This window comes from Triticum aestivum, chromosome 1B (assembly GCF_018294505.1).
Source record: "Triticum aestivum cultivar Chinese Spring chromosome 1B, IWGSC CS RefSeq v2.1, whole genome shotgun sequence".
NCBI lineage: Eukaryota > Viridiplantae > Streptophyta > Magnoliopsida > Poales > Poaceae > Triticum > Triticum aestivum.
The window spans coordinates 606,636,929-606,656,893 of NC_057795.1; the positions used below are offsets into that span (position 1 = coordinate 606,636,929).

Below are 19,965 nucleotides of genomic sequence, written 5' to 3' on the forward strand. Positions count from 1 at the left end.
TGTTGATGGTCAATAAAACCACTAGTTTCAAGATAGGCAAGGGTAAGAAGAACTTTAAAAAGGACGGCAAGGGAGTTACCACGCCCGGTAAGCCAGTTGCCGGGAAGAAGCCAAAGCACGGACCCAAACCTGAGACTGAGTGCTTTTATTGCAAGGGAAACAGTCACTGGAAGCGGAACTGCCCGAAGTACTTAGCGGATAAGAAGGCCGGCAACACCAAAGGTATATGTGATATACATGTTATTGATGTGTACCTTACCAGTACTCGTAGTAGCTCCTGGGTATTTGATACCGGTGCGGTTGCTCATATTTGTAACTCAAAATAGGAGTTGCGGAATAAGCGGAGACTGGCGAAGGACGAGGTGATGATGCGTGTCGGGAATGGTTCCAAGGTCGATGTGATCGCCGTCGGCACGCTACCTCTACATTTACCTATGGAATTAGTTTTAGACCGCAATAATTGTTATTTAGTGCCAGCTTTGAGCATGAACATTGTATCTGGATCTCGTTTAATACGAGATGGCTACTCATTTAAATCCGAGAATAATGGTTGTTCTATTTATATGAGAGATATGTTTTATGGTCATGCCCCGCTGGTCAATGGTTTATTCTTAATGAATCTCGAACGTAATGTTATACATATTCATAGTGTGAATACCAAAAGATGTAAGATTGATAATGATAGTCCCACATACCTGTGGCACTGCCGCCTTGGTCACATTGGTGTCAAACGCATGAAGAAGCTCCATGCAGATGGACTTTTGGAGTCTCTTGATTAAGAATCATTTGACACGTGCGAACCATGCCTCATGGGCAAAATGACCAAGACTCCGTTCTCTGGAACAATGGAGCGAGCAACCAACTTATTGGAAATTATACATACTGATGTGTGTGGTCCAATGAGCGTTGAGGCTCGCGGTGGCTATCGTTATGTTCTCACCCTCACTGACGACTTAAGTACATATGGATATGTCTACTTGATGAAACACAAGTCTGAGACCTTTGAAAAGTTCAAGGAATTTCAGAATGAGGTAGAGAATCAACGTGACAGAAAAATGAAGTTCTTACGATCAGATCGTGGGGGAGAATATTTAAGTCACGAGTTTGGTACGCACTTAAGGAGATGTGGAATTGTTTCACAACTCACGCCGCCTGGAACACCTCAGCGTAACGGTGTGTCCGAACGTTGTAATCGCACTTTATTGGATATGGTGCGATCTATGATGTCTCTTACCGATTTACCGCTATCATTTTGGGGATACGCTTTAGAGACAGGTACATTCACTTTAAATAGGGCACCGTCTAAATCCGTTGAGATGACACCGTATGAATTATGGTTTGGAAAGAAACCTAAGCTGTCGTTTCTAAAAGTTTGGGGATGCGATGCTTATATCAAGAAACTTCAACCTGAAAAGCTCGAACCCAAGTCGGAAACATGCGTCTTCATAGGATACCTCAGATCCGAAGGCAAGATCTTTGTTGCCAAGAATGGGTCCTTTCTGGAGAAAGAGTTTCTCTCGAAAGAAGTAAGTGGAAGGAAAGTGGAACTTGATGAAGTACTACCTCTTGAACCGGAAAGTAGCACAGCTCAGGAAGATGTTCCTGTGGTGCCTGCACCGACTAGAGAGGAAGTTAATGATGATGATCAAGGTACTTCGGATCAAGTTGCTACTGAACTTCGTAGGTCCACAAGGACACGTTCCACACCAGAATGGTATGGCAACCCTGTCCGAGAAATCATGTTGTTAGACAACGGTGAACCTTTGAACTATGAAGAAGCAATGGCGGGCCCAGACTCCAATAAATGGCTTGAAGCCATGCAATCCGAGATAGGATCCATGTATGAAAACAAAGTATGGACTTTGACAGACTTGCTCGATGATCGGCGAGTGATAGGAAATAAATGGATCTTTAAGAAGAAGACGGACGCGGATGGTAATGTTACCATCTATAAAGCTCGACTTGTCGCTAAGCCTTATCGACAAGTTCAAGGGGTTGACTACGATGAGACTTTATCACCCGTAGTGAAGCTGAAGTCCGTCTGAATCATGTTAGCAATTGTCGCATTCTATTATTATCAAATATGGCAAATGGACGTCAAAACGGCATTCCTTAACGGCTATCTTAAGAAAGAATTGTATATGATGTAACCAGAAGGTTTTGTCGATCCTAAGAATGCTAACAAGGTATGAAAGCTCCAGCGATCCATCTATGAGCTGGTTCAAGCATCTCCGAGTTGGAACATTCGCTTTGATGAAATGATCAAAGTGTTTGGGTTTATGCAGACTTATGGAGAAGCCTGCGTTTACAAGAAAGTGAGTGGGAGCTCTGTAGCATTTCTCATACTATATGTGGATGACATACTGTTGATGGGAAATGATATAGAACTTTTAGACAGCATAAAGGCCTACTTGAATAAGTGTTTTTCAATGAAGGACCTTGGAGAAGCTGCTTATATATTAGGCATCAAGATCTATAGAGATAGATCGAGACACCTCATAGGTCTTTCACAAAGCACATACCTTGATAAGATATTGAAGAAGTTCAATATGGACCGGTCCAAGAAGGGGTTCTTGCCTGTGTTGCAAGGTGTGAAATTGAGCTTGGCTCAATGCCCGACCACGGCAGAAGATAGAGAAAAGATGAGTGTCATCCCCTATGCCTCGTCCATAGACCTATTATGTATGCCATGCTGTGTACCAGACCTGATGTAAACCTTGCCGTAAGTTTGGTAGCAAGGTACCAAAGTAATCCCGGCATGGAACACTGGACAGCGGTCAAGAATATCCTGAAGTGCCTGAAAAGGACTAAGGATATGTTTCTTGTTTATGGAGGTGACTAAGGGCTCGTCGTAAAGGGTTACGTCGATGCTAGCGTCGACACAGATCTGGATGACTCCAAATCACTAACCGGATACATGTATATTTTGAATGGTGGGGCAGTAAGCTGGTGCAGTAGCAAAGAAAGCATCGTGGCGGGATCTACATGTGAAGCGGAGTACATGGCAGCCTCAGAGGCAGCACATGAAGCAATCTGGATGAAGGAGTTCATTACCGACCTAGGAGTTATTCCCAATGCGTCGGGGCCGATGACTCTCTTCTTTGACAACACTGGAGCTATTGCCCTTGCCAAGGAGCCCAGGTTTCACAAGAAGACCAGGCACATCAAGCGTCGCTTCAACTCCATTCATGAAAATGTTCAAGATGGAGACATAGATATTTGCAAAGTGCATAAGGATCTGAATGTCGCAGATCCGCTGACTAAACCTCTTTCGCGAGCAAAACATGACCAACACCAGAACTCTATGGGTGTTCGATTCGTCACAGTGTAACTATATTATTGACTCTAGTGCAAGTGGGAGACTGTTGGAAATATGCCCTAGAGGCAATAATAAAATGATTATTATTATATTTCCTTATTCATGATAATTGTCTACTTCATGCTGTAATTGTATTGACCTGAAACCGTGATACATGTGTGAATACATAGACCACAACATGTCCCTAGTGAGCCTCTAGTTGACTAGCTCGTTGATCAACAGATGGTCATGGTTTCCTGACTATGGACATTGGATGTCATTGATAACGGGATCACATCATTAGGAGAATGATGTGATGGACAAGACCCAATCCTAAGCATAGCACAAGATCGTGTAGTTCGTTTGCTAAAGCTTTTCTAATGTCAAGTATCAGTTCCTTAGACCATGAGATTGTGTAACTCCCGGGTACCGTAGGAGTGCTTTGGGTGTACCAAACGTCACAACTTAACTGGGTGACTATAAAGGTGCACTGCAGGTATCTCCAAAAGTATCGGTTGGGTTGGCACGAATCGAGACTGGGATTTGTCACTCCGTATGACGGAGAGGTATCTCTGGGCCCACTCAGTAATGCATCATCATAATGAGCTCAATGTGACTAAGTGATTAGTCACGGGATCATGCATTACAGAATGAGTAAAGTGACTTGCCGGTAACGAGATTGAATGAGGTATTGGGATATCGACGATCGAATCTCGGGCAAGTAACATACCGATTGACAAAGGGAATTGTATACGGGATTACTTGAATCCTCGACATCGTGGTTCATCCGATGAGATCATCGTGGAACATGTGGGATCCAACATGGGTATCCAGATACCGCTGTTGGTTATTGGCCGGAGAGCTGTCTCGGTCATGTCTGTGTGATTCCCGAAATCGTAGGGTCTACACACTTAAGGTTCGATGACGCTAGGGTTATAAGGAAGATTTGTATGTGATTACCGAGTGTTGTTCGGAGTCCTGGATGAGATCCCGGACGTCACGAGGAGTTCCGGAATGGTCCGGAGGTGAAGATTTATATTTGGGAAGTCGTCATACGGTCACCGGAAATATTCGGGGGTATACCGGTATTGTACCGGGACCACCGGAGGGGTTCTGGGGGTCCACCGGGAGGGGCCCATGTCCCGGAGGGTCTTATGGGCTGTAGGTGGATGGGAACCAGCCCCTAAGTGGGCTGGGTGCCACCCCCTAGGGCCCTTGCGCCTAGGGTTGGGAGGGGGGGCTAAGCCCCCCCCCCCCTTGCTTGGGGGGCAAGCCCCCTCCCCCTTGGACGCCGCCCCCCTCTAGATCTCATCTAGAGGGGTCGGCCCCCTTCCCCTTCTCCCAATAAATAGAGCGGTGAGGGGAGGGCTGCAGCACCACATCCAAGGCGCAGCCCCTCCCATCCCCAACACATCTCCTCCTCCGCGCGAGCTTGGTGAAGCCGTGCCGGAGAACTGCCACTCCATCACCACCACGGCGTTGTGCTGCTGTTGGAGCCATCTTCCTCGACATATCCCTCCTCCTTGCTGGATCAAGGCGCGGGAGACATCACCAGGCTGCACGTGTGTTGAACGAGGAGGTGCCGTTGTTTAGCGCTAAGATCGGAATCCACCACGGTCTGAATCGCTTCGAGTATGACTCCTTCATCCGCGTTCTTGCAACACTTCCGTCTCGCGATCTTCAAGGGTATGAAGATGCACTCCCCCCTCTCTCGTTGCTAGTTACTCCATAGATTGATCTTGGTGATGCATAGAAAAAATTTAATTTCTGCAACGATCCCCAACACCCCCCCCCCCCCCCCGCAGGTCATTGGAAACCTCATTATATTAGTGCTTAGTTGGAACGCTGGATCTAATGGTGGGGCCTAACATTCCTCAGTTGTGACCCTCCTCCATGTTGCGCTCGAGTGTTTGCAACATGATGCATGTTGCGCTCGTGTTGCACATGTCTCTGCTGCGACCACTCTTTGCAATTGTGCTCGGATGTTTGCAACATAACCCATGTTTTTCGAGTTGTGACATGACCCATGTTGCACTAGCATTGCACGTGTCTCAGCCGCGACCCTCCATTTGCAACATGACCCATGTTGTGTTCAAGTTTTTGCAACCTGGCCCATGTTGCGCTCGCTTTGAAAACACTCATAGGCCTTCTCACAATACAACCATTAGATAAGTTGACAACTAGCACCGACCGCATAGCACGAGAGACTTCAATTCTGAAATATGTTTGGGGCAAAGCATCATTTTACGCGACTTCTTCCCACTTAGATGAGGCTGTCGGATGATTGGCGGCGGCGGTGGGACACTCGTCACTCATGTTTTCCTCTCCTCCTCTTGTCCATGTTGGTCACTCTCAACCCCTCCAGACGTAGAAAGACCATGCCCTTGCTCTTGACACTGGCGACCACATGAGTTTATTGAGAAGAAGAAAATTACCTCTAAATTACGTACCTTGCTTACTTTATATTCCCTCTGTAAATTATGTTTGAGGTGTTTTGTACTTCCGCTCAATATTCATAATAGATTTGATACGTCTCGTTAAAAGAAGACGATTTAGGTCACCGGGGGAGCATGAAGATGCAAGAACGACGAATTTTGCACACTAGTTCGTCCCACTGATCATGGTGGGGAAGGGCGAATTCAGATCTTGTTGAGTTTGAGGCCCTTTACTTTCTGTTGGTCGTGAACCCTTGATGTTGGATGTGAACAACGTTGCTATGAGTTTTTATATATATACCGTATCTTTTATTAGAAGAGATGCATGCGTGCCTGTAAAATTACAGAGTTGCAGCGAAAATGTTGCCATGTGCACTACTGTGCCCCTCATCGCAAATGGCGAGTCCGAATGAAATGCGTGCGTGCGTGCGTGCGATGTGGGCCAAAACAGAACAAGTGAAGCAACTACATTGATCATGGACGCATCGATCATTCATTAATTCCTGCCCCGATTCGTGGCGATTCGATAAGTTGCTGCAGTGCAGTATCCTGTCATTTTACATTGCATCCAATTCTCAATGCATGTTTTTATTTTTTTTATTTTTTTGCCTCTCGATAGATTTCGTTTGGCGTCAAAATGTCACCCAGTTCCATGCACACACGCACGTCACGTCCGTCCCCACGGACATCAATTTTGCAGAGCTTCTCTTCTCACGAGCAAACAGCGTGCATGCATACTGTAACTCTGCCGTGATCTTGTTACGTTGCTGTCATATCTTGCGGCAGCGAAGAAGTGAAGGCTCTGCCCTTTGCTTTCACTGCCTGCGCACCCACCCAAGAGAAGAGACATACATATATATATTCTCACAATTAGAGTGGTGGCGTTGAGAAAAAGATGAAAGAACTAGACTAAACGTGTGCGGATGCAGGCAGAGGCTTGCCTCTTTGTCCCAGTCGGTCGCGCACTCGGAAATGGCGAGGAGCGAGAGCATCTGCACCACCAGCCCGCACCATATCCCGAACCACAGCCCCTGTCCAGGCCGAAAACACGAAACAGTTTTACATCTTTTGCTTACTGTATCTGTATGTAAAAAATGAAAGACGGAATAGGTTTATGAAACAGAGAGGGAGAGCGAGAGGCACTACCATTCCTCCAACGTGGAAGACGAAGGCGAAGAAGAATGCCGCCGGGATGCCGACGAGGTAGTACGCCGCCAGGTTGCCGAAGGCGGCCATCTTCTGCTGCCCGCAGCCCCTGACAACACCTGCATGCACAATCGAGCACAGCCTTCATACATGTAACTATGTTCACCATGATAGCTAGTAGCTAGGAATCTAGAGCTAACAGGATAGTAATCATGGTCTGTTTCTACCTGAGAGGACGCACTGGAGGCCGTCGAACACGACGGACATGGCGAGGATGGGCATCATCCGGGCGACGTAGGCGGCCACCTCCGCCTCGTTGCTGTAGGCGTACCCCCACACGCTGCGCACCAACAGCATCACCAGCCCCTCCGACGCGCCCACCGCCAGCGCCAGCAGCATCACCACGCGCGCCGCCAGCCGCGCCGCCGCCGGCCGCCCCGCCCCGAGCTCGTTCGACACGCGCGTGCTTATGGCACCGCCGAGCCCGAGCGGAGCCATGAACGCCAGGGAGTTGGTGTTCAGGCAGATGGACAGGACCGCCGTCTCCAGCTTGGGGTTGGGGAGCAGACCCGAGAGCAGCACCAGCAGCTCGAACGACCACCACTCCATGCTGTATCCACAACCATTTGAGCATAGTAAATTTCAGATCATCAACTGCATCGTGCAAGTGCAATCTGCTCACCAGACCATGAGGGCGGACTGCACGGCGAGCTTGAGGAACCCGGTGAGGCCGCGGAAGGCGTCGCGGGAGAAGCCGGTCCAGGTCCTCGAGCAGGACGGCGAGAGCCTGACGTAGAGCGCGAGGATGGAGAGGTTGGTGAGGAAGGAGACGGCGTTGGCGAGGGCGGCGCCCTTGCTCCCCATGCGGAGCCCGTGCACCAGCGCCCAGCACACCAGCGGGTGGTTCAGCGCGGTGGCGCCGGAGCTGAGCATCACGGGCACCACCACGTTCTGCGTCTGCAGGAACCGGACGTGGCACTGCAGCGGGCCGTACGCCAGCAGCGCCGGGATCATCCACCGGATGTAGCCGCCGGCGCCCGCCGCGATCTCCGGGTCCTGCCCGAGGAGGAGCAGGATCCGGCCCGTGTACGCCCAGAGCGCCGCCACGGGCACGCTCGCCAGGGACAGCACCAGCATCGCCCGCTGCTTGTACACGCCCAGCATGCGGTGCTGGCCGGCGCCGTACGCTTGCCCGCACAGCGTGTCCAGGCTGCACGCCATGCCGGCCTGCAGTACACGCAAGTAAGCTTCACGCGGAGAGGAGGAACGCAAGCAAGAGTGTTACCGACCAGCAAGCTGAAGCCGGTGACGTTGGCGAAGGAGGTGGCCATGGAGGCGCCGGAGAGCGCGAGCTCGCCGAGGTGGCCCACGAACATGACGGAGATCATCTGGACCACGTTCTGCAGGAGGCAGCCGACGACCAGAGGCCCGGCGAGGCGCAGCTGCTTCCTCACCTCGCTCAGCACCGGGCTCTTGTCGTCTCCCTTCTTCTCGGCGCCCGCGGCGCCGAGGACGAGAAGCTGCTCCTCCATGGTTTCTTTTGCAGGAAGAATGTGACAAGAATGAGCTACGCTAGTCAATGCGATTGGCTGCCAAGCAAATTAACCTCGCGGTGGGTATGGCAGTAATGACTTGGGTGCCACGCTCGCTCCGTATGGCTGTGCCTTGTGGGGCATGACCAGGAGTAAAATTCTGACAGATGAGACATGGTTTTCAACCATAAAATAGCATATCTTAAATTAGCCTTTCTTGGTTTGTTCGGATGCACACTCCGTGGGAGTTTGGGCGTGCGAGATCAGAGATCTTGCTTTCTTTAAAAAATCTTCTGCAGAATAAGTGTTCCCTGCATCATAAAAAAAAATCATACGGAAACCAACGTTTCGGTGAAAACCGGTGAAAACCACGAGAAAAAAATGTTTTGAAGTATCAAAAAAATTGAAAAAAAATACGGGATGTTAAAAGGATGATGTTTTATTGCCACATAAAATTTCAAGTTGAAACACATTACGAGATGTGAGCTAGGAAAAAGACAAAATCAGCGTTGAATAGTGCCGAATAGTAATGTCATTATTCAGGGCTGAATTTGTCTTTTTCATAGCTCACATGTCGTAATGTTTTTCAACTTGAAATTTTGTGTAGCAATAAAACATCATCTTCTTAACATCTCACATTTTTTTCAGATTTTTTTAAAACTTTAAAATATGGTTTCCACGAAGTTTTTATTGAATATTGGTTTTCATATGATATTCTCTCATAATAAAGAGTCAGTCGATGCAAGGCAAGTTTTTCATCGTTCTTGAAAAATACTTTTGTTGAACTCAAATTTTCTTAAGTTAGCTTTACTTATACAAAAGCATAAATTAATAAAATCACTAGAAATAGATCTATTATGAAATACAGTTTTACTAAAGCACATTTAGATGTTATGAAATATGAATGCACATGCACTAAATACAGAGCATTCACTCAGTCCACCAAACAAACTGTAGCCCTGAATCTTTGATTAAAAAAACGAGACCAACCCTGGCTAGACTGACCTGTTGGCATCTTTTTTATAGAAGAAAACTCCATGAGCACCAAATGCTCAAGGCGAGACTTGAACCCTGGTGGGCTGGCTGCAAACTCCCGCGCCTTGCCAACTGAGCGTAGTTCTCGAATCTTTAATATATATATGTGTTCTTTTTGGCAAAAAAGTAAGTGTTACTACCAAGTGGAACGGCTAAGAGAAGATGAGAGATGGCTAAGAAAAGGTCCTTGCCAAAGTTACAGGTTCAGAAAAAAGAAAAAAAAACTGAAGCAAGATCGCACCTTCCTCACTCATAGCCAATGGGAGTCCGGGAAATACCCTTTGGTTCCTCATATGGAGAATTTTCTTTAATAATTCAAAAAATTCAAAAAAGTTTGGAATTGTTTTATAATAAACTTGACTTTCTTTTGCACTAGTATATAAATTTTCACGAATAGGAAACCAGCATTGACTTCAAGAGAAAAAAACCATTTGCTATTATAGATTACTATTCATACTATTTTGACCGGAATTTTTGTCTTTTTTTGAAAAGAAGTCAAAGAGATTTTTTCCCTTTTTGTGGAATTCTCTTTACCAATACAATGGAAGGTCAAATTTAATTCAAAAATATTTTCAGAATTTTTTGACCTTTTATTTAATTACTAAATTTTCTTCCATATAGGGTGTATATACACCCATAGACCAAAATTCCCCTCCATGGGAGTCCTGGCAAGATAACCATAGATCAAGGTTGGCACACTTACAGGACTATAAAATTTGCAACGGTTAGTCCGAAGAAGCTCTTACTTGCAATTTGTTACTCCCTGCTATCTCAAAAACAAGATGGTTAACTTTATCTCTCCTTTCTCCAAAAGCAAGACACATTATCATTTGGACCAATTACAAGCTGAGTTGAGTGAGTGAGCACTTAGAGCAACTCTAGCAGACCCCGCATCCCGCCCCGACCCAAAAAATAACCGCCAAAATGCGGGTTGGGGCGGGAAAACCTGCCCGACCAAACCCCGCATCTCGCCCCGGCCCGTATAAAAATTTGGGGGGCACGGCAAAATCTCGGCCCCGACCCGGGTATTCGCGGGTTTCCCCCTCGCCGCTGCGGTGCCCTGCATATAAGCGGAAGCGGTTGGTGGGGGGACATTTCAGCCCGCCATTTCCCCCACCAACCACCTCCCCTCTCCCCCTCGCGCCGCCGCAACCCTGCCACCCAAGATTCCGACGACAGCAACCGGCAGGAACTCGCCGAAAGGCCGCCGCACACACGAGGCCTCCCATCTCCACGCCCCCCCCCCTGCGCCAGCGGGCCGCCGAATTTGCAGATCTGCGGACCTTCATCGCGCGGCTGCCGGATTTGGCTCTGCCGGCCGCAGGTGGCTGCGCCAAGCGATGGAGTGGTCCGGGAGCATCTTCTGCAGCCCCGGCAAGGGCGCATCACCACATGCAGGGACGGGTTCGCCCTCCCGGCGCCGTTGATAACCCACAAGTGTAGGGGATGGCAACAGCTTTCGAGGGTAGAGTATTCAACCCAAATTTATTGATTCGACACAAGGGGAGCCAAAGAATATTCTTAAGTATTAGCAGTTGAGTTGTCAATTCAACCACACCTGGATAACTTAGTATCTGCAGCAAAGTATTTAGTAGCAAAGTAGTATGATAGTAATGGTAACAGTGGCAAAAGTAAAGATAATAGTTTTGTAGGAATTGTAACAGTAGCAACGGAAAAGTAAATAAGCGAAGCACAAGATGTGACAAGCTCGTAGGCATTGGATCAGTGATGGATAATTATGTCGGATGTGATTCCTCATGTAATAGCTATAACATAGGGTGACACAGAACTAGCTCCAGTTCATCAATGTAATGTAGGCATGTATTCCGAATATAGTCATACGTGCTTATGGAAAAGAACTTGCATGACATCTTTTGTCCTACCCTCCCGTGGCAGCGGGGTCATAGTGGAAACTAAGGGATATTAAGACATCCTTTTAATAGAAAACCGGAACAAAGCATTAGCGCATAGTGAATACATGAACTCCTCAAACTATGGTCATCACCGAGAAGTATCCTGATTATTGTCACTTCGGGGTTATCGGATCTAGCACATAATAGGTGACTATAGACTTGCAAGATAGGATCAAGAACTCACATATATTCATGAAATCATAATAGGTTCAGATCTGAAATCATGGCACTCGGGCCCTAGTGACAAGCATTAAGCATAGCAAAGCCATAGCAACATCAATATCAGAACATAGTGGATACTAGGGATCAAACCGTAACAAAACTAACTTGATTACATGGTAAATCTCATCCAACCGATCACCGTCCAGCAAGCCTACGATGGGATTACTCACGCATGGCGGTGAGCATCATGAAATTGGTGATGGAGGATGGTTGATGATGACGACAGCGACGAATCCCCCTCTCCGGAGCCCCGAACGGACTCCAAATCAGCCCTCCCGAGAGAGATTAGGGCTTGGCGGCGGCTCCGTATCGTAAAACGCGATGAAAATTTCTCTATGATTTTTTTCTCCGTCAAATAAAATATATGGAGTTGGAGTTGAGGTCAGTGGAGCATCAGGGGGCCCATGATACAGGGGGGCGCGCTCAGGGGGGAGGGCGCGCCCCCCACCTGATGAAGTCATGTACCTAGGGTAGGGTCATGAACCTGACCAAGGTACCCTCCCCAAGGACATCTCTTAAAAGAAGCTGTCTTCCAGTCGACCAAGAGGGACTCCACTCGACAGACTAGAAGACACTCGACGAACCTGAAGACACTCGACCATGAAGACTCACTCGACCATCAGGAGTTCAGGATCTACTCTGTATCCAAACGGTCTGTAATTAAGTAGTCTTAATGGTCATGATGGCACTTTATGTAGGGCGTTACCAGTAACGCCAGACCTTAATGTACTTTAACCCTCTGCTACGTGGGCTGGCTGGGGTCTTGGCGCCCTCTATATAAGCCACCCCCTCCACTGGTAGAAGGGTTCTCACCCCTGTAACTCTCACACACATAATCCAGGCGACCGCCTCCGGGCTCCGAGACGTAGGGCTGTTACTTCCTCCGAGAAGGGCCTGAACTCGTAAAACACCTATGTGTACAACTGCTCCATAGCTAGGATCTTGCCTCTCCATACCTACCCCCATTCTACTGTCAGACTTAGAACCACGACAGTTGGCGCCCACCGTGGGGCAGGTGTCTTAGCGACTTGTTGGAGAAGTTGCAATCTTTTCGATTCCTATCATCATGGTTTCAGGTGGAGTTTTGGTTGAGGGCCGCGAGATCCGTCTCGGCGCGCTCACATTCGTCACCAACGACTCTACCTGGCTGCAGGAGGCTCCGCTCGACGTGGATGCGCTCCCGGTCCGTGGAGCTACACACTTTCGAGCATGCGTGCGCGGCGTCCTTCTGCGGCAGCCGTCGACTCAGTATCGGCCGGCTTTCGTGTCATCCTCCCTCCCAGCTTCCCGTCGGCGTAAGCGCTCTGGTCGGTCGAGGCTTCAGCGGTGGGTCAGGCATGCAGTGGCTCGCCAGTCAACCGCTACCCAAGTCGCGGCAGTTGAGCCCGAAGAATCTCTTTATGGCCTGTTCGACCTGTCGACTGGCTCCGCAGAGACAGCATCCGAATGCGACAACAGTGATCCGGCGGCGGAGGTCTTGATGGTCAATGGGCCGCATGTTCCTCCAGCTTTCCTGACGCCGAGGGAGGCAACGGCGGGGGCGACCCGTCGCACGACCATGAGGAGTACCGCCCCGAGCCCCTCGACTCACAGCAGAGGGAAGAGCTTCGCCGCCGGAACATGGATGCGCTCCATACTCTGATAGTTGGAGGACGCGCGCTTGGCCAACCTGGTTGAGCGCACTCGACTGGAGAACCTTCAGTGGGCACTCGACAAGCGCGCGCGGCAACGGATTCCAGACTCCAGTCGACACCAACTCTTCAAACCCCCGACTCGGGTATACCGCACTCCAATCCAGAATTTGGCAGCTGCAACACGCATAGCAGAGTCGATTCAGCCTTCCCAGTCAGAGGCTGGCAGAGGCTTGATGCAGATCAGGGATTTGCTCCGAGCAGCTGGAGATCAGAATTCGGCTGTGTCGCAGTCGCGGAACAAGATTCATAGCAGGTCCGTGACGGCGAATACTGTCCAGTCAGCTCATAGCCCCAGATCGCCCCCGAGGCGTGAAGGGCATGGTGACCGACACGATCAGTACATGAACTATGAGCAGGATGATCACCGAGTCGATCGCCACGATCGGTGTCGAGTGCCCACTCCTCCCCGGTGGGGTGGATCATATATGCCTCGGCAGCAGGATGACCGACGCCAGTATAGTGGTGGGCGAAGAATTCCAGTCGACCCCATAGAACCATGCTTTGATGCGAGATCCATCATCGTTCAAGGTCTGGTCGACTGGAACAGAGCCCACAGAGAGGGTAATGACAGAGATGTACCCACCAACATCCGAGTGCACGTCTCCGGGCCAGAGTGTTTCAGCAGAGCCATCAGAGCCGCGGTGATTCCTCCCAACTTTAGGTTGGCGACTGGAGTCAGCAAGTTCAACGGTGAGTCCAAGCCCGATACTTGACTTGAGGACTACCGAGTGGCTGTTCAGATCGGCGGTGGAAATGACGAGGTGGCCATGAAGCATCTGCCTCTCATGTTGGAAGGGTCAGCCAGGGCATGGCTGAATCAGTTGACACCCAGCAGCATCTACACGTGGGAGGATCTCTCCCGAGTGTTTGTCAGGACGTTCGAAGGAACGTGCAAGCGGCCGGCGGGACTGACAGAGCTGCAATCTTATGTACAGAAGTCGAATGAGACTCTGAGGGATTACATCCAGAGATGGATCACGCTGCATCACACAGTGGAAAACGATTCTGATCACCAGGCAGTTTGCGCCTTCAAGGAGGGCGTAAAGTACAGGGAGCTAAGTCTGAAATTCGGTCGAACCGGAGACATGTCTCTGAGTCGAATGATGGAAATTGCCACCAAGTATGCCAATAGTGAGGAATAGGATCAGCTCCGGAGCAGCAAGCACAAGTCAGTCGCCCAGGACACCGGAGGCGGAAATTCCTGTCGGAAGCAAAAGCGTAAAGCCGAGCCAGCCGCTCCTGGAGAAGCCTTGGCCCTGAACCAAGGAAAGTTCAAAGGGAAACCCAAGGGGCCTTGGAACCCCAAGAAAGTAAAAGATAAAGAAGGAAATGACGTGTTGGATTTACCATGTCACATCCACACCAAGAAAGACGAAGAGGGTAATTTCATCTACCCGAAGCATACCACTCGACAGTGTCGGCTCCTGATACAGCAGTTCCAAGGAAAGCAGTCCAAGGACAAAGAAAAAGAGTCGGATAAGGTTGAGGACAAGGAGGATAGTGACGGGGAATATCCGCAGGTCAATTCCACCTTGATGATTTTTGCTGATGTTGAGAGCAAAAACCGACTGAAAGTTATAAACCGAGAGGTAAATATGGCTGCTCCGTCAACACCCAATTACCTGAAGTGGTCTCAGACTGCCATTACATTCGACCAATCCGACCACCCCACGCACATAGCCATCCCTGGGAGGCAAGCGCTGGTGGTCGATCCCGTCGTCGAAGGCACTCGACTGACCAAAGTGTTGATGGAGGGCGGCCGCAGTTTGAATATACTATATGCTGAGACGCTAAAAGGGATGGACATTCCGATGTCCAGATTGAGCACAAGCAACATGAGTTTTTATGGAGTCATCCCTGGCAAGAAGACCGCATCACTCGGCCAGATTGCTCTTGACGTAGTTTTTGGTGATTCAAAGAATTTCCGCAAAGAGAAGCTGACATTTGAGGTTGTGGATTTCCAGAGTGCCTATCACGCAATTTTGGGCAGGCCAGCTTATGCACGTTTTTTGGCTCGACCATGTTACGTGTACCTCCAACTAAAGATGCCAGGCCCTAAAGGCGTGATCACTGTCGCTGGTAACCGCAAGAAGGCAGAAGAGTGCTTCCAGAAGGGCTCGAAGATCGCCGATGCTCAGATGGTGGCAGAAGAGTGGCAGGAACACCAAAGGAACGCAGACCCGAGTGATTTGTTGCGAGCCAAGAAGCCTGCTACGGAATCAGTGTTTCAGTCGTCCGGTTGAGACAAAACCCATTCACATCCACCCGACCGACCCAAACGCTGCTCCGACTCATATCTCCACAACAATCGACCCCAAATAGGAAGAAGCACTCAGCCAGTTCCTCCGTGAGAACTGGGACATCTTTGCATGGAAACCTTCTGACATGTGGGGTGTACCCAGGGGACTGGCTGAGCATCGTCTACGAGTCGATTCAAAGGCAAAACCTGTGAAGGAACATCTGCGATGGTCCGCCGTCCAGAAAAGGAAGGCCATTGGCGAAGAAGTGGCTCGGCTCCTAGTAGCCGAGTTTATCCGAGAGATTTACCACTCCGAGTGGCTCGCCAATGTCGTCATGGTCCCCAAAAAGGACAATTCGCTTCGCATGTGCATCGATTTCAAGCATATCAATCGGGCCTGCCCGAAAGATCATTTTCCTCTTCCCCACATCGACCAAATAGTCGACTCGACTGCGGGATGTGAGCGACTTTCTTTCTTGGACGCTTATTCCGGGTACCATCAGATCCGTCTGTTTGGACCCGATGAGATCAAAACGGCTTTCATCACCCCATTCGGGTGCTTCTGTTATGTCACCATGCCATTCGGCCTCAAGAATGCCGGAGCTACATTCATGAGGATAATTCAGAAGTGTTTGCTCACTCAAGTCAGTCGGAATGTGGAAGCGTACATGGATGACATTGTGGTCAAGTCACGAAAAGGTTCCGACCTGCTAACTGACCTCGCTGAAACATTTGCCAACCTCAGGAGGTATGATATCAAGCTTAATCCATCAAAGTGCACATTCGGAGTTCCTGCCAGAAAGTTACTCAGTTTTCTAGTTTCCGAACGAGGAATCGACGCCAACCCAGAAAAAGTTGGCACTATACTCCGAATGAAATGCCCCGTGCGTGTGCACGATGTCCAGAAACTTACTGGATGCTTGGCCGCGTTAAGTCGATTCATCTCTCGCCTCGGTGAAAAGGCATTGCCTCTTTACCGACTAATGAAGAAGTCAGACAAGTTCGAGTGGACTCCAGAAGCTGATGCAGCGTTTGCAGAGTTAAAAACCCTGCTTTCCACCCAGCCGGTGCTTGCTGCCCCAATCAGCAAAGAGCCTTTGCTGCTTTACATTGCAGCCACAGGACAAGTTGTCAGTACTGTACTTACGGTCGAGCGGGAAGAGGAAGGGAAAGCCTTCAAAGTTCAGCGCCCAGTGTATTACATTTCCGAAGTCCTAACCCCATCCAAGCAACGATACCCTCATTATCAGAAGCTTGTATATGGGATTTATATGACCACGAAGAAAGTTGCTCACTACTTCTCTGACCATATTATCACAGTCGTCAACGATGCCCCCTTATCAGAGATTCTGCACAACAGAGACGCAACCGGTCGAGTGGCAAAATGGGCGATTGAACTTCTTCCCCTAGATATCAGATTTGAGGCAAAGAAAGCTATCCCAAGCAATAGCAGATTTCCTCGCCGAGTGGACTGAACAGCAGTTACCAACCCAAGTTCACTCGGAGCACTAGACTATGTTCTTCGATGGCTCCAAAATGCTGAATGGTTCTGGTGCCGGAGTGGTCTTGGTTTCCCCCCGAGGAGATAAGCTCAGATATGTACTCCAGATTCACTTTGATTCCTCCAATAATGAAGAAGAATACGAAGCACTCTTGTACGGGTTGCGTATGGCCATTTCACTCGGTGTCCGTCGCCTCATGGTCTACGGCGACTCGGACTTAGTGGTCAACCAAGTGATGAAGGAGTGGGACGTCAGAAGCCCAGCCATGAGTGGATACTGCAATGCAGTCACAAAGCTGGAGAAGAAATTTGAGGGATTAGAGCTCCATCATGTTCCCCGACTGAAAAATCAAGCAACCGATGACTTGGCCAAGATAGGTTCCAAGAGGGAATCCAATCCGAGTGGCGTGTTTTTGGAGCATGTTCACACGCCGTCGGTTCAAGAAGATCCTTTCACTGAGGAAGCCCCGCAGCCAAAAAGCGCCACAGATCCGACTGAAGTCGAGGTCCCAGCTGTGGTCGACTTGATCATGGAAGTTCTGGTCATCACTCCCGACTGGACAGTGCCCTATATCGCCTATATTCTGAGGAAAGAGCTCCCCGAGAATGAAGAAGAGGCTCGGGAGATCGTCCGCCGATTCAAAGCCTTCACCGTCATGAGGGGACAGTTATACAGAGAAAGCGCGACTGGAGTCAGCCAGAAATGCATAACACCAGAGGAAGGTCGAATGATTCCCAACGACATCCACTCGGGGACCTGTGGCCATCATGCGTCCTCTCGAACCATCGTGGCTAAAGCATACCGAGCGGGTTTTTACTGGCCCAGAGCAAATGAGATGGCGAAAGAGATAGTCGACAAGTGTGAAGGATGTCAATTTTACTCCAATATGTCACACAAACCCGCCTCATCCTTGAAGACCATTCCACTCGTCTGGCCTTTTGCTATATGGGGGTTGGATATGGTTGGACCTCCGAGGACAGGCAGAAACGGCTACACCCATGTGTTGGTAGCAGTCGACAAGTTCACTAAGTGGATCGAGGCTAAACCCATCAAGAATCTGGATGCCGGCACCGCCGTCAGCTTCATCAGGGAGTTAGTATTCAGATATGGAGTTCCCCACAGTATCATCACGGATAATGGGTCAAACTTCGACTCCGAAGAGTTCAGAGCCTTCTGCGCATCTCAAGGTATACGAGTCGACTACGCTTCAGTCGCCCACCCTCAGTCGAATGGGCAAGCAGAACGAGAAAATGGTTTAATTCTCAAAGGGTTGAAACCCCGACTGATGCGCGACCTCAAACACGCAGCTGGTGCATGGGTCGACGAACTTCCGTCGGTGCTTTGGGGATTAAGGCCACGCCAAATCGGTCGACTGGGAGGACTCCATTCTTCTTGGTCTACAGAGCTGAAGTAGTCTTGCCGAGTGACCTGCTTCACAACGCACCCCGAGTCGAACTCTACACCGAAGCTGAAGCAGAGCAAGCCCGACAGGACGCAGTCGACCTTCTAGAAGAAGAAAGAGAGATGGCCTTGATCCGATCGACCATTTATCAGCATGACTTGCGTCGCTTCCATGCCAGAAATGTGAAGAGTCGAGCTTTCCAGGAGGGAGATTTAGTTCTTCGAGTGGATCAATAGAAACCACACAAGCTTGCTCCTACTTGGGAAGGTCCCTTCATCGTCACCAAGGTTCTCCATAATGGGGCATACCGCCTTTACAATGTCGAGCACCAGAATGACGAGCCCATAGCATGTAACGCGGACTTACTCCGCCCTTTTTATACTTAAGTTTTTCATTCAGATGAGTTGTAATAAAAACTACTCCTATAGTATATTCATCAAAGATAAGAGTTTCATAATTTTCTTAGTAATTGTCATTGCTTTTGCTCTCATAAATCTGTCCCCCAGTGGGTAGCTTAGCTGCGAACCCGGTTCGCCTAAGCTTGTAAAAAATCCTACCGAGTGGTAAGCCAGCCTTCCACTCGGAGGCTTAGCTGCGAATCCATTTCGCCTAAGTAAAAAAAATCCTACTGAGTGGTATGCCAGCCTTCCACTCGGGGGCTTAGCTGCAGCCCAGTGCTCGCCTAAGTTTTTTAAAATCCTACCGAGTGGTAAGCCAGCCTTCCACTCAGAGACTTAGCTGCCAATCCGTTTCACCTAAGTAAACAAAATCATACCGAGTGGTAAGCCAGCCTTCCACTCGGAGGCTTAGCTGCAGCCCAGTGCTCGCCTAAGATCTTGAAAATCCTACCGAGTGATAAGCCAGTCTTCCACTCAGAGGCTTAGCTGCAACCTTGTGTTCGCCTAAGAATAAAAGACATCGTATGCTTCGCAAGGAGGACGAGGCGCAGGTCGACCCCTGCTTCCTCCTTCCGAGCTACATCACAAACACAATGTGCATCCCGCAAGGAGGACGAAGCGCAGGTCGACTGCTACCTTCTCCCCCAAAGCCGTGCCACGAAAATCCTACCGAGTGGAGAGCAAACCTCCCACTCGGAGGCTTGGCTGCAGCCCACTGCTCGCCTAAGTTTCTAAAATCCTACCGAGTGGAGAGCAAACCTCCCACTCGGGGGCTTAGCTGCAGCCCAGTGCTCGCCTAAGTTTCTAAAAACCTACCGAGTGGAGAGCAAACCTCCCACTCGGAGGCTTAGCTACAGCCCAGTGCTCGCCTAAGTTTCTAAAATCCTACCGAGTGGAGAGCAAATCTTCCACTTGGCGGCTTAGCTGCAGCCCAGTGCTCGCCTAAGTTTCTAAAATCCTACCGAGTAGAGAGCAAACCTCCTACTCGGGGGCTTAGCTGCAGCCCAGTGCTCGCCCAAGTTTTTAAAATCCAACCGAGTGGAGAGCAAACCTCCCACTCGGGGGGCTTAGCTGCAGCCCAGTCCTCGCCTAAGTTTCTAAAAACCTACCGAGTGGAGAGCAAACCTCCCACTCGGAGGCTTAGCTACA

The 19,965-nt window shown here is 49.5% G+C and overlaps 1 protein-coding gene across 2 annotated transcripts; it reads right to left on the reverse strand.

The window, feature by feature from the left end:
* Positions 1–6,190: 6,190 nt before the first annotated feature.
* Positions 6,191–8,508, reverse strand: LOC123096899 (protein DETOXIFICATION 16). Of its 2 annotated transcripts, none has more exons than XM_044518697.1 (6): positions 8,169–8,508; positions 7,567–8,106; positions 7,107–7,489; positions 6,880–6,998; positions 6,675–6,764; positions 6,191–6,555 (listed from the first exon to the last, which is right to left on the reverse strand). In XM_044518697.1, exons 1-6 carry the CDS (start codon positions 8,409–8,411, stop codon positions 6,422–6,424), a joined length of 1,509 nt encoding a protein of 502 aa, XP_044374632.1. In that variant the 5' UTR covers positions 8,412–8,508; the 3' UTR covers positions 6,191–6,421. The 2 variants fall into 2 exon arrangements, with proteins under 2 accessions (XP_044374632.1, XP_044374639.1); XM_044518704.1 differs by having other exon boundaries at positions 7,562–8,106; positions 8,169–8,507.
* Between the last annotated feature and the right edge of the window lie 11,457 nt (positions 8,509–19,965).

Bases quoted from the DNA above. Each gene is read 5' to 3' on its own strand.
- LOC123096899 (XM_044518697.1), bottom strand. From the start codon at position 8,411: ATGGAGGAGCAGCTTCTCGTCCTCGGCGCCGCGGGCGCCGAGAAGAAG. The intron at 8,107-8,168 runs GTCGGTAACACT...CGTGTACTGCAG, and splicing joins TCACCGGCTTCAGCTTGCTG to GCCGGCATGGCGTGCAGCCT. The intron at 7,490-7,566 runs GTCTGGTGAGCA...TTGTGGATACAG, and splicing joins CCGTGCAGTCCGCCCTCATG to CATGGAGTGGTGGTCGTTCG.